The sequence below is a fragment of the Neoarius graeffei genome, chromosome 4 (genome assembly GCF_027579695.1).
Source record: "Neoarius graeffei isolate fNeoGra1 chromosome 4, fNeoGra1.pri, whole genome shotgun sequence".
Taxonomy (NCBI): domain Eukaryota; kingdom Metazoa; phylum Chordata; class Actinopteri; order Siluriformes; family Ariidae; genus Neoarius; species Neoarius graeffei.
This window is the reverse complement of record NC_083572.1, coordinates 107,485,757-107,499,845: the sequence shown is the minus strand read 5'-3', so window position 1 is coordinate 107,499,845 and position 14,089 is coordinate 107,485,757. Positions and strand designations below refer to the sequence as shown.

Sequence of the window (14,089 nt, the reverse complement as noted above, 5' to 3'; positions counted from 1 at the left end):
CAGCCAAGTTAAAAATCACATCACTAAAATACAGTCATGACAGTTATCATGTTGATGTATTTCTCTTTCCATCACAAAAAATGTGATTTTCATTTTTTGTACATTAAAAAACAATTACACATCACCTATAATTTGTATGTGACAAAAAAATTAAATGTGAAAAAGTACCATGTGCAATGTAAAGGTTTTTGTAACATTTTTTTTGTGTTTGTTTGTTTGATTGTTTGTTCATTTGTTTCTTTCTCTCTTCTCTCAAATTGTCATATTAAAGAAATTTACATGTAATTGCTGAATACATAAAACTTAGGACAGAAATAAAATGTGTGACAATCTCATCTCATCTCATCTCATCTCATTATCTCTAGCCGCTTTATCCTGTTCTACAGGGTCGCAGGCAAGCTGGAGCCTATCCCAGCTGACTACGGGCGAAAGGCGGGGTTCACCCTGGACAAGTCGCCAGGTCATCACAGGGCTGACACATAGACACAGACAACCATTCACACTCACATTCACACCTACGGTCAATTTAGAGTCACCAGTTAACCTAACCTGCATGTCTTTGGACTGTGGGGGAAACCGGAGCACCCGGAGGAAACCCACGCGGACACGGGGAGAACATGCAAACTCCACACAGAAAGGCCCTCGCCGGCCCCAGGGCTCGAACCCAGGACCTTCTTGCTGTGAGGCGACAGCGCTAACCACTACACCACCGTGCCGCCCCATGTGTGACAATATATTTGAAAAATGTAACACATCATTTCACAAGTGAAACTTATATACAGTATGTACTTATTTTATTTGTTGCATTGAAAGGAAATTAATTTGTAAATATACAACACATACTGAACTTGGACAAAAAGAAAACATGAAATATGTGAAAATACACATGGAAAATATTCCACATCATCTTAAATGTGAAAATATAAAGAACTTTTTTTTTGTCATATAAAAAACAATGACAATTTATAAAATTTATAAAAAATATATATATATGTAGCATAATATTTGGGAATGTGTGATAACATGGAAAAAAGAATTATGTGAAAATGCATGTAGATAAAATGGCACTTTTCACAAGTTGTCACAGTTTAAAAAAAAACAATCATATAACTCGTGACTGTATGGTGCCTTGAAAAAACAACATGAAAATACATGTGTACATAAAGTTTAAAAAAGAATTTAAATATAATTTGTGAAAATGTGGTGGAAACTTTTTAGAGGACATGAAATATCTGTAAATAAACATGGGATAAAAGAAGCCTTTATTTGTCATATGTACAGTCAAGCACAGTGAAATTCATCCTCTGCATTTAACCCATCTGAAGCAGTGAACACACACAAGTGAGCAATGAGCACACACACACACACACACACACACACACACACACACACAGAGCAGTGGGCAGCGATACCACAGCGCCCGGGGAGCAGTTGGGGGTTCGGTGCTTTGCTCAAGGGCACATCAGCTATGATACGGATGGAGGGGAAAGTGCTGTTCATTCACTCAACTCCCCTCACGTTTTTCCTGTCGGTCCCGGGAATTGGACCGGTGACCCTTTGGGCCCAAGGCTGCCCCATAGTGACTAGACATAATGCATAATACATAATGACTACAAACTAAGTAAAATTACTAGTATTTTTTCAAATTGTTACATTAAAAAACATACAATTTGTGATGATGTAACACATAATATTTGGTAATATGTGATAATCTGGAAAAAATCTATATTAAAAAGGAAATAAGTTCAAATACAAATACATATGGGGGGAAATACATAAGTTTTACAGACAATTTGTGTACAGTATGTTTGTGTAATTTGTGTGAAAATGCTGTAAGTGACAGCTTGGGGGAATATATATATATACAGCATCTTGTGAAAGTATTCATCCCCCTTGGTGTTTGTCCTGTTTTGTCGCATTACAAGCTGGAATTAAAATGGATTTTTAGAGGGTTAGCACCGTTTAATTTACACAACATGCCTACAACTTTAAAGGGGAAAATTGTTGTTTTATTGGGACACAAACAATAATTAAGATGGGAAAAAAACAGAACTCTGGAGTGTGCATAGAGCCACCTTTTGCTGCAATTACAGCTGCAAGTCTCTTGGGGTATGTGTCTATTAGCTTAGCACATCTGGCCACTGGGATTTTTGCCCATTCCTTAAGACAAAACTGTTCCAACTCCTTCAAGTTAAATGGGTTGCGTTGGTGTACAGCAATCTTCAAGTTATGCCACAGATTCTCAATTGGATTGAGGTCTGGACTTTGATTAGTCCATTCCAAGACATTTAAATATTTCCCTTTAAACCACTCCAGTGTAGCTTTAGCAGTATGTTTTGGGTCATTGTCCTGCTAGACCGTGAACCTTCGTCCCTGTCTCAAACCTCTGGCCGACTCAAACAGATTTTCCTCCAGAATTGCCCTGTATTTAGTGCCATCCATCTTTCCTTCAGTCCTGACCAGCTTTCCTGCCTCTGCAAATGAAAAACATCCCCACAGCATGATGCTGCCACCACCATGCTTCACTGTAGGAATGTTGTTCTCAGGGTGTTGGGTTTACACCACACATGGCACTTCCCATGATGGCCAAAAAGATCAATTTTCATTTCATCTGACCAGAGAATCTTCTTCCATGTGTTTGAGGAGTCTGCTACATGCTGTTGGGCAAACTCCAAACGTGTTTTCTTAAGCAATGACTTTTTTCTGGCCACTCTTCCATAAAGCCCCACTCTGTGGAGTGTACGGTTTAAAGTAGTCCTATGGACAGATACTCCCATATCTGCTGTGCATCTTTGCAGCTCCTTCAGTGTTTTCTTTGGTGCCTTTGCTGCATCTCTGATTAATGCCCTCCTTGCCTGGTCTGTGAGTTTTGGTGGGCGGGGCCTTCTCTTGTCAGGTTTGTAGTGGTGCCATATTCTTTCCATTTTGCTATAATGGATTTAATGGTGCTCCCTGGGATATTCAAAGTTTGGGATATTTTTTAGAACCCAACCCTGATCTATACTTCTCCACAACTTTGTCTCTGACCTGTTTGGAGGCTCCTTGGTTTTCATGTTGTTTGCTTAATTTCCTTCTGCTTAACTCTAACAAGACTGAAGTACTTGTACTTGGACCACATGCAGTTAGAAGTTTTCTGATTACATAGTAACTCTGGATGGCCTTTCTGTTTCTTCATGTGCAGCAGGCAAAGACCTCGGAGTGATTATTGACCCCAGTCTTTCATTCAAAACTCACATTGATAACATTACCTGGATAGCTTTCTTTCATCTCAGAAATATTGCTAAGATAAGAAATGTAATGTCAATACATGACGCGGAAAAACTAGTTCATGCTTTTGTTACCTCCAGATTGGATTATTGTAATGCCTTACTGTCTGGATGTTCCAATAAGTGCATAAACAAGCTCCAGTTTGTTCAAAATGCAGCAGCAAGAGTCCTTACTAGAACTAGAAAATATGACCACATCACCCCGTCTTATCCACACTGCATTGGCTCCCAATCAAATTTCGTATTGATCATAAAATACTACTATTGACCTTTAAAGCACTGAATGGTCTCGCACCACAGTACCTGAGCGGACTTCTGGTCCTCTATGACCTGTCACGCCTACTTAGATCAAAAGGTGCAGGCTATCTGCTGGTACCTCGTATAGTGAAGGCTAGATCAGGGGGCAGAGCCTTTTCTTACAAAGCCCCACAGTTATGGAACAGCCTTCCAAGTAATGTTCGGGAATCAGACACAGTCTCAGCGTTAAAGTCTAGGCTGAAAACATATCTGTTTAGTCAAGCCTTGTGTTAATGGTGTTTATGAGGTAAAGGTGTAGATCTGGAGGATCCTCAGACAGAGTGTTTTGGTAAACTGGGATTTATGGATGCTGTCAGTCCCCACTCGCTTGCTCTCTCGAGTTTGTTGATGGTGTAGTGGCTGCTGCTTTATGTCCCGGGGCTCCCTCATGCCTGTGTTACCTTCTGGCTCTCCCCTTTTAGTTATGCTGTCATAGTTAGTTGCCGGAGTCCCTGCTTGTACTCGGTGCAATATGTATACTGTTCCTACTTATTCAGGTGACATTGGGCATACCTAACAACCTGTGTTTTTTTTCTCTCTCTCTCTCCCCCCAAATCTGTCCCTCTGAGTTACATGTCGGTCCTGGGATCGAGATGCTGACCTCTTCTGCTCCTCGGACCTGTCTGATCCATCCTGGTGCCCTGTGTCTGGTTGGAGTCTCATTGCATCGCTCCTGTGGAGGGCGGCCACATGTGGACAGTTGGGGGTCACGCCTGGAGGACGCTCTGGACTCTTGCAGTGGTGCTTTTGTGGCTGGGGACTGCAGTTGACTTGCTGACTTTAGGACTACAGTTGACTTGCTGACTTTAGGGCTGCAGTTGACTTGCTGACTTTGGGACTGCGGTTGACGTGAACGGTTTTGCGCTCGGGTTTCCATCGGTGGGGGGTTTATAGCATCAATGAAGCTGACTTTATGTTAGGACTGTTAATGTTATAGTCATGTTGTCTGTTGTTGCCCAAATGAGGATGGGTTCCCGTTTGAGTCTGGTTCCTCTCAAGGTTTCTTCCTCATGTCGTCTGAGGGAGTTTTTCCTTGCCACCGTCGCCACGGGTGTGCTCATTGGGGATAGAGTAGGGATAAAATTAGCTCATATTTTAAGTTGTTCAAATTCTGTAAAGCTGCTTTGTGACAATGTTTATTGTTAAAAGTGCTATACAAACAAACTTGACTTGACTTAGTAGTGTTGCAGAGTCAGGGTCCTTCCAGAACAGGTTGATTTATACAGGCATCATGTGACAGATCATATGACACTTTGATTGCACACAGGTGGATCTTAATCAACTAATTATGTGACTTATGAAGTGAATTGGTTGGACCAGCTCTTATTTAGGGGTTTCATATGAAAGGGGGTGAATACCTATGCACACTCCAGATTTCTGTTTTTTCATCTTAATTATTGTTTGTGTCACAATAAAACAACACTTTTCCCCTTTAAAGTTGTAGGCATGCTGTGTAAATCAAATGGTGCTAACCCTCCAAAAATCCATTTTAATTCCAGCTTGTAATGCGACAAAACAGGACAAACACAAAGGGGGTGAATACTTTTGCAAGACACTGTGTGTGTGTGTGTGTGTGTGTGTGTGTGTGTGTGTGTGTGTGTGTGTGTGTCTGTGTGTGTGTGTACTAACCCCCTTTCCAGAAAAGTTGGGATAATTTCCAAAATGCAATAAAAACAAAAACTCTGTGATATGTTAATTCATATGAACCTTTATTCAACTGACAAAAGTACAAAGAAAATATTTTTGATAGTTTTACTAACTTAATTGTATTTTGTAAATATAAAGGAAGTTAGAATTCGATGCCTGCAACACACTCAAAACAAGTTGGGACAGAGGCATTATTACCGTTGTATGTTGTTAATGTTAACTAACACATTAAATCATATAAGTTAAAGGAACCTCATTGTGAAATAAGGGTGTACAAATTTTTGCACTGAGCATATACAACAGTTTTGTTGCTTATCTTTGTTCAAATTGTTTACAATCTCATCTCATCATCTCTAGCTGCTTTATCCTGTTCTACAGGGTCGCAGGCAAGCTGGAGCCTATCCCAGCTGACTACGGGCGAAAGGCGGGGTTCACCCTGGACAAGTCGCCAGGTCATCACAGGGCTGACACATAGACACAGACAACCATTCACACTCACATTCACACCTACGGTCAATTTAGAGTCACCAGTTAACCTAACCTGCATGTCTTTGGACTGTAGGGGAAACCGGAGCACCCGGAGGAAACCCATGCGGACACGGGGAGAACATGCAAACTCCGCACAGAAAGGCCCTCGCCGGCCACAGGGCTCGAACCCGGACCTTCTTGCTGTGAGGCGACAGTGCTAACCACTACACCACCATGCCACCCTTGTTTACAATCATTTAAGAAAAAGTATGTTCTCAGTCAGGTGTGAATAATGTTTTAACGGGAAATGTGGGTTGTAAAACCAAATTAAATAAATAAAAACTTTCTTAAATAACTGTGGTGAATGTACCAGAGTCATAAGTTTTAAAGCAGCATTCTCAGCTTTTCCTGTTGCTTCTGATGTATCTGATTTTGTGCTGTGTTCATACAGAGAAACATGGCTGTATTTAATATTTATGTGAGAACATAAATCTTTTTACACAGCCATAGATTTATGAGCTGCCTGTTTAATAATTAATTAGTATCATTTCATTTCAATTAATATTTAATGACTGTTGTTAAGCTTTCAGTTGTGTATGTGCTGCTTTTACCCAGAAAATAAAAACTGCAGACTGTGAAATATGACATGTGATGCATTTAAATTTGTTTTGTACTTTAGTACTTTATTAAGGGCGGCACGGTGGTGTAGTGGTTAGCGCTGTCACCTCACAGCAAGAAGGTCTGGGTTCGAGCCCCGGGGCCGGCGAGGGCCTTTCTGTGCGGAGTTTGCATGTTCTCCCCGTGTCTGCGTGGGTTTCCTCCGGGTGCTCCGGTTTCCCCCACAGTCCAAAGACATGCAGATTAGGTTAACTGATGACTCTAAATTGACCGTAGGTGTGAATGTGAGTGTGAATGGTTGTCTGTGTCTATGTGTCAGCCCTGTGATGACCTGGCGACTTGTCCAGGGTGTACCCCGCCTTTCACCCGTAGTCAGCTGGGATAGGCTCCAGCTTGCCTGCGACCCTGTAGAAGGATAAAGCGGCTAGAGATAATGAGATGAGATGAGATGAGTACTTTATTAAACTGAATGGCCCGATTATCTTTGCTCTTGGTCTATCCTACCATTGCTATGCTGATGACACTCAATTGTTTCTCTCTTTTCCTCCTTCTGACACACAGGTCTCTGCTCGCATCTCTACTTGCCTGCATGACATCCAGAGCTGGATGGACAACCATCACCTGAAGCTCAACCCAGGCAAGATGGAGGTGATCTGCATTCCCGCTTCCTCCTGTCCACCCGTGGACTTCGCCGTCTCCCTAGGTCACCTTCACCCAGCGTGAAGAACCTAGGGGTCATGTTTGATGACAGACTCTCCTCTTTGGTGAGCATTACTACAGTGACCTGGACATGCAGATTATGCAAGTATCCATCCCTTCCTCACCACCTACTCTACTCAGTTCCTGGTCCAAGTGCTGGTCCTCTTCTGCTTGGACTACTGCAACTCTCTCCTCACCAACCTCCCAACATCTGCCATCAGAACTCTGCAGCTCATCCAGAATGCTACAGCACACCTGGTCTACAACTTCCCTCATTCCTCCCATTCTACCCCTTGGTTCGCTGCCTTTCACTGGCTCCCTGTCGCAGCTCGTATCAAAGTTAAGATGTTGGTGCTAGCTTACCAGGCAGTCAAGGGATCAGGTCCAACATACCCCCAGAGACTGATCTGACCCTACATGCCAGCCAGATCCCTATGCTCTGCTGTTACTGCTCACCTGGCCCCGCCTCCTCTCCGCTCAAGACTGCTGTCTGTCCTGGTTCCCTGTTGGTGGAATGACCTTCTCATTGAGGTCAGAATTGCTGACTCCCTGACCATCTTCAAGCGCTGACTGAAGACTCACCTCTTCAGGCTGCACCTCTCCCCTGCTTCCCTGCCCACTGTGTAATCACCTAGCAGTCTTGACCAGCCCAAGCTGTGCACTATCTAACCTGATCATGATGACTCAGTGTTAGCCCTTGGGGTTTCAATTTCCTCTATTTACAGTAGTTGTACTTGGCCAGCTCATTTATATGGTTGAATTGTTTTCCTTGACTGTTTGCTGATTGATGTTACTTCAACAGAATATTATACTGAGTGTTATTCTGTCACTTGTACATTTGGCACTTTCTTATCTAGAAGTACATCACTCTGGATAAAAGTGTCTGCTAAATGCCTGTAATGTAATGTAATGTGATATTAATCCCATCTAGTGCACAAACATGGTTTGTGTTTTATTGACTAAGAAACATTGTCATAGAACATAGCTTGGGTGAAATGCGTCCAAGTACAAGCAAACAAGAGTTACACAGGATTAACGAGGATCTAAATCCAAACCAAGCAGTTGTATAAGACACAGAACTCAGAAAACTCTGAAAAAAAAATATCAGAAATTATGGCTTGGAATTAACAAACCGAAACACACCATAAGATTACGCAATGAAACAAAGAAACAGCAGGGTATAATCAGGTAACAGGCTAATGACAGAACAGGGGCAGAGACAAAACCAAAACCAAGCTGATTGTCTCTATGGGACCAGTGACATGAATGAGGAACTCGTTACCAACAGAGCTTCATTAATCGAATAATATTTTATTTGTTGGATTATTTTAAAAGTATATTAACTCACCAAAATATTTAAAAATATTTAATTGCAGCATCTTTTTCAGGTAATACTACTAAAAATCTCTTTTATATCTCTAGGTGCAATTAAAATACACGAAACTAACTGTGATACAACATTAGTAACATCAGATAATCTCTCACACAACGAGAATATTATCAATACTGCTCATGTCAACCAAATGAGACACACTAACACAAGGTAACTGTAGTGTGTCCTGATCTTTACATTTTTTTTTACTGTTTCCATGCAGTTTTTATTAGCTCATCCGGCCGTAGGATGAGATTATGCGATCTGTCATCGTCCGTCCACAGTTTACAAAAATCGCTACTCCTCCTACAGGAGTGATCGGATTTTGATCAAACTCACATACAATGTTTCCCAAGTGGGTGTGCATAAAAGTTGTCTATTGGTGGCACCACCTGTCATATTTACGATTTTATGGACGTCTGAAATCTTTGGGTGACTTGTCACATTAAATGCTACTCTTTGTAAACTGCTGGGACATTTTCACTGAAACTCACCCACAAGACTCTAAAGACATATTCCAACAAGAATTGTTCACCAGGTTGCGCCACCTACCATGGATGCGGCTACACAGGGGTCATATGCAATTTCACAAAAATCGCTACTCCGCCCATAGGATTGATCAGATTTCAAACTCACACACAGCAACAGTGTCTGGTATGAGCTACAGTTTCATTGAGGCTATCTTTTGTGACTATATGTCTTATCAATCTTATTGGATGGCACAAATCCAAAGAACACATCAAGACAGAGAACGACAATTTAAATTCTTCAGCCATGTCATTAGGAAAGATGGCTTAGAAAAATTGATACTGTGTGGCAAGATTGTGGGTAATAAAAGCCAAGGAAGACAGCAAATAACATTCACCAACAGTTTGAGAGAATACAAAACAACCACCTCAAGAACACAGAGTTCATACGCCTAGCTGATGACAGAGAGGGCTGGAGAGCCATGATCATTGATATCTGCTCCAGACCTGACACATGAAGATATGTCTTATCTGTATTTCAAGCACTGATTTGTTCAATTCCCACTCGTAAAATTTAAAATAAAGGCAATTTTAATTAATATGCACTAGTTGATGAGATTATTTAATTTTGCTTGTGTATGTGTGTGTGCACAAGGTGACTACTTTTCAGTGTATGGAATCAACTCCAAAGGTTTGAATCAACATTTAATATCCAGAAAAGAAGTTTGTTGCTGTTCACTTATATTATAGTAGCCTCTCTCTTGAAGTTAGCAAGACAAAATAAAATCTTGTCACGTTAGTGAGAAACTGCAAAGAAGCGTAAACTCCTCTGTCCTGAAAATGTCAGAAAACTCAACGTTACACCTTCACCTCTGACTGTTACAAAGCTCTGACACTGGAGACTCCTTCCATAAACGTTACATAAATGTCTCTTAAACAAATCAAAGATTGTACACGTTTATAATCCACGTAAGTCAAGCATCCGCTTTACAAGTCCCTGTGAATGAGCTGTTACTATAGAAATGATAAGTCATTAATATAACAATGCTATGATTTTGCAGCTACGTTACTGTCCAAGCTGCTTTTTTAGAAAATGAATCAACACCTTCTGACCAATCAGAGTGCAGATTTCAACAGCACTGTGGTGTAAAATCCAGTACTGCAGGTTTAATATCTTCAAAGTCAACAATGCTAGTTTTTGTTTTCTAGGCTGAGAAACTGTCCACCAGTGAAAAATCTCCAGGGTCGGCGTGCATAATAAAGTGTTTAACACATTGTCAACAACACTGTTGTAGTTGATACACTCATACCAGTGCCTCGTACACACCCGACTACATCAGTGTCACTGCTGAACTGAGAATTAATCACCACCCAGTTAATATCTGGTGGTGTGGTTGCATTAAAGGATGGGGTAGAGGACGGGTCTTTAGGGTATTTTGTGCAGTTTATTGCATCAGATATCAACTGAATGAATGCAGATTAAAAAAAAATACTACTAAACTGTTCACCTGAACTCCTTTATGTCCTCATTTAAATCTTTAAATCAAATCAAATCAAATCAAGTTTATTTGTACAGCGCTTTTAACAATAAACATTGTCGCAAAGCAGCTTTACAGAATTTGAACGACTTAAAACATGAGCTAATTTTATCCCTAATCTATCCCCAATGAGCAAGCCTGTGGCGACGGTGGCAAGGAAAAACTCCCTCAGACGACATGAGGAAGAAACCTCGAGAGGAACCAGACTCAAAAGGGAACCCATCCTCATTTGGGCAACAACAGACAGCCTGACTATAATATTAACAGTTTTAACAGGTATAACCCTCAACTGTCCTCATGGGGCCGTCCTTCACAGGAGTGGGGCGATAAAACTCCGACCAGACACAGGGCACCAGGATGGATCAAGCAGGTCCGAGGGGCAGAAGAGGCCAGCATCTCAATCCCAGGATCAACATGTAACTCAGAGGGACAGATTTGGGGGGGGGGGGGGGGGGAGAGAAAGAAAACACAGGTGGTTAGGTATGCCCAATGTCACCTGAATAAGTAGGAACAGTATACATATTGCACCGAGTACAAGCAGGGACTCCGGCAACTAACTATGATAGCATAACTAAAAGGAGAGAGCCAGAAGGTAACACAGGCATGAGGGAGCCCCGGGACATAAAGCAGCCGGCCACTGCACCGTCAACAAACTCGAGTGAGCAAGCGAGTGGGGACTGACAGCATCCATACATCCCAGTTTACCAAAACACTCTATGTCTGAGGACCCTCCAGATCTACTCCTTTACCTCATAAACACCATTAACAAAAGGCTTGACTAAACAGATATGTTTTCAGCCTAGACTTAAATGCTGAGACTGTGAATGCTGAGAAATGCTGAGAAATGCTAAATCTTTAATCACCTGTATTTTACTTTATCGAATGATAAAAGTGTTATGCAGTTTTAATCACAGTCCCATTTAAACATTAGTGTCATTGATTTTGTCCGAGCCAATTTGTTCATTGCATTCTTTTGAGACTCTTTTTTCTAAAGAGAACCACTTAAAGCTACTTAGAGACATTCTATTGAATTTAGAGATGGAGTAGAATGATTTTACACAGTGATCACAGAAGAGGTTACGCTAGCCATTAGTGGATATTTCGAAAGCTCACCTACAGCTGTATTCCTGAAGCTAATGTGCTTAATGGTCATGTGGGAATTCTCTGGATTTGTATTTGAGCAAAGAAGCTTTTGGCAAATATAATTATTGGGCATTTCCGAGATATTCTGCAAGCTGGATAAGGAATTATGGAAGATTGTTATGGAAAAAAAACCCTCAAGCATTCAATGAATTTTTAATTGTGATTTTCAAAAATAGGACATTGTACTCGTCTGTTATTTACAGTTTTTCACAATTGTTTAAGCACATTTTTTGAATCCTCCTGTCCTTTTATCAACTCTTCTCAAACTACATTCACAAAACCTCTGATTCTTTTTGCAAAACCATACCATCACCTCAAAATAGTTTTACATGTCCTCAGAACCGAACAATGTTGTCAGATCTTGCACGAATCGGTCAAAATAGAAAAACTGCTGAGCCGTCATTAAACACTACACCAAAAAATTGAAAACACAGTGGTCAAGGCATGTTGCTCATGGAGAAATGTTTATTGGTCAAAATAAAGTATAGCATACGCATTTTGCATCTCCAAAAGTAAAGAAAAAAAAGATTTCACAACTCAGTGGATTTAGCATTTACTCTGCATTCAAACTATAGTAATAGGTACTGTGAAAAAAAAATCCTGAAATAGACAAATACAAAAGAAAGTGTACAGCCTACAATGTACTGTAAAAGGTAAAAAAAAAACCCTCAAACGACTTTACACAGTTGATCATTGAGCTTCATCCTGTCTTTGGGCTGGGTCAGGCCACAGCACTTCATCCACATCACACGCTATATTTGCCCTTGCCAGGCAACGGGGGAAAAAACCCTAGTGTGCCGTACCCAGCCCTGACATCTCCTCGCCAATGTCATCACAGGCTAGTTCCATGACCTCAAGAAGATTAAGCCTGGTGTACTGCTGTCGCACATACACCTTCCATCTCCAAGTGGAGAAAAACTCCTCTATTGCATTGAGGAAGGGAGAGTACGGTGGCAAGTATAGGTTAATGAAATTCTGATTCATACTGAACCATTCTCTGACTTGGACAGCGTGGTGAAAACTAACATTGTCCCAAATTACAACCCCGATTCCAAAAAAGTTGGGACAAAGTACAAATTGCAAATAAAAACAGAATGCAATAATTTACAAATCTCAAACTGATATTGGATTCACAATAGAACATAGACAACATATCAAATGTCGAAAGTGAAACATTTTGAAATTTCATGCCAAATATTGGCTCATTTGAAATCTCATGACAGCAACACATCTCAAAAAAGTTGGGACAGGGGCAATAAGAGGCTGGAAAAGTTAAAGGTACAAAAAAGGAACAGCTGGAGGACCAAATTGCAACTCATTAGGTCAATTGGCAATAGGTCATTAACATGACTGGGTATAAAAAGAGCATCTTGGAGTGGCAGCGGCTCTCAGAAGTAAAGATGGGAAGAGGATCACCAATCCCCCTAATTCTGTGCCGACAAATAGTGAAGCAATATCAGAAAGGAGTTCGACAGTGTAAAATTACAAAGAGTTTGAACATATCATCATCATCTACAGTGCATAATATCATCAAAAGATTCAGAGAATCTGGAAGAATCTCTGTGCGTAAGGGTCAAGGCTGGAAAACCATACTGGGTGCCCGTGATCTTCGGGCCCTTAGACGGCACTGCATCACATACAGGCATGCTTCTGTATTGGAAATCACAAAATGGGCTCAGGAATATTTCCAGAGAACATTATCTGTGAACACAATTCACCGTGCCATCCGCCGTTGCCAGCTAAAACTCTATAGTTCAAAGAAGAAGCCGTATCTAAACATGATCCAGAAGCGCAGACGTCTTCTCTGGGCCAAGGCTCATTTAAAATGGACTGTGGCAAAGTGGAAAACTGTTCTGTGGTCAGACGAATCAAAATTTGAAGTTCTTTATGGAAATCAGGGACGCCGTGTCATTCGGACTAAAGAGGAGAAGGACGACCCAAGTTGTTATCAGCGCTCAGTTCAGAAGCCTGCATCTCTGATGGTATGGGGTTGCATTAGTACGTGTGGCATGGGCAGCTTACACATCTGGAAAGACACCATCAATGCTGAAAGGTATATTCAGGTTCTAGAGCAACATATGCTCCCATCCAGACGACGTCTCTTTCAGGGAAGACCTTGCATTTTCCAACATGACAATGCCAAACCACATACTGCATCAATTACAGCATCATGGCTGCGTAGAAGAAGGGTCCGGGTACTGAACTGGCCAGCCTGCAGTCCAGATCTTTCACCCATAGAAAACATTTGGCGCATCATAAAACGGAAGATACGACAAAAAAGACCTAAGACAGTTGAGCAACTAGAATCCTACATTAGACAAGAATGGGTTAACATTCCTATCCCTAAACTTGAGCAACTTGTCTCCTCAGTCCCCAGACGTTTACAGACTGTTGTAAAGAGAAAAGGGGATGTCTCACAGTGGTAAACATGGCCTTGTCCCAACTTTTTTGAGATGTGTTGTTGTCATGAAATTTAAAATCACCTAATTTTTCTCTTTAAATGATACATTTTCTCAGTTTAAATATTTGATATGTCATCTATGTTCTATTCTGAATAAAATATGCAATTTTGAA

The 14,089-nt window shown here is 41.1% G+C and overlaps 1 protein-coding gene across 1 annotated transcript in view; it reads left to right on the top strand.

The window, feature by feature from the left end:
* ptger3 (prostaglandin E receptor 3 (subtype EP3)) overlaps positions 1–7,291 on the top strand; it is a 33,463-nt gene extending 26,172 nt beyond the window's left edge. Inside the window, exon 3 of the mRNA XM_060920134.1 lies at positions 6,858–7,291. Within this exon, the coding sequence (XP_060776117.1) occupies positions 6,858–6,889 (32 nt within the window). The 3' untranslated portion in view covers positions 6,890–7,291. The remainder of the gene's footprint in view (positions 1–6,857) is intronic.
* Positions 7,292–14,089: the final 6,798 nt, after the last annotated feature.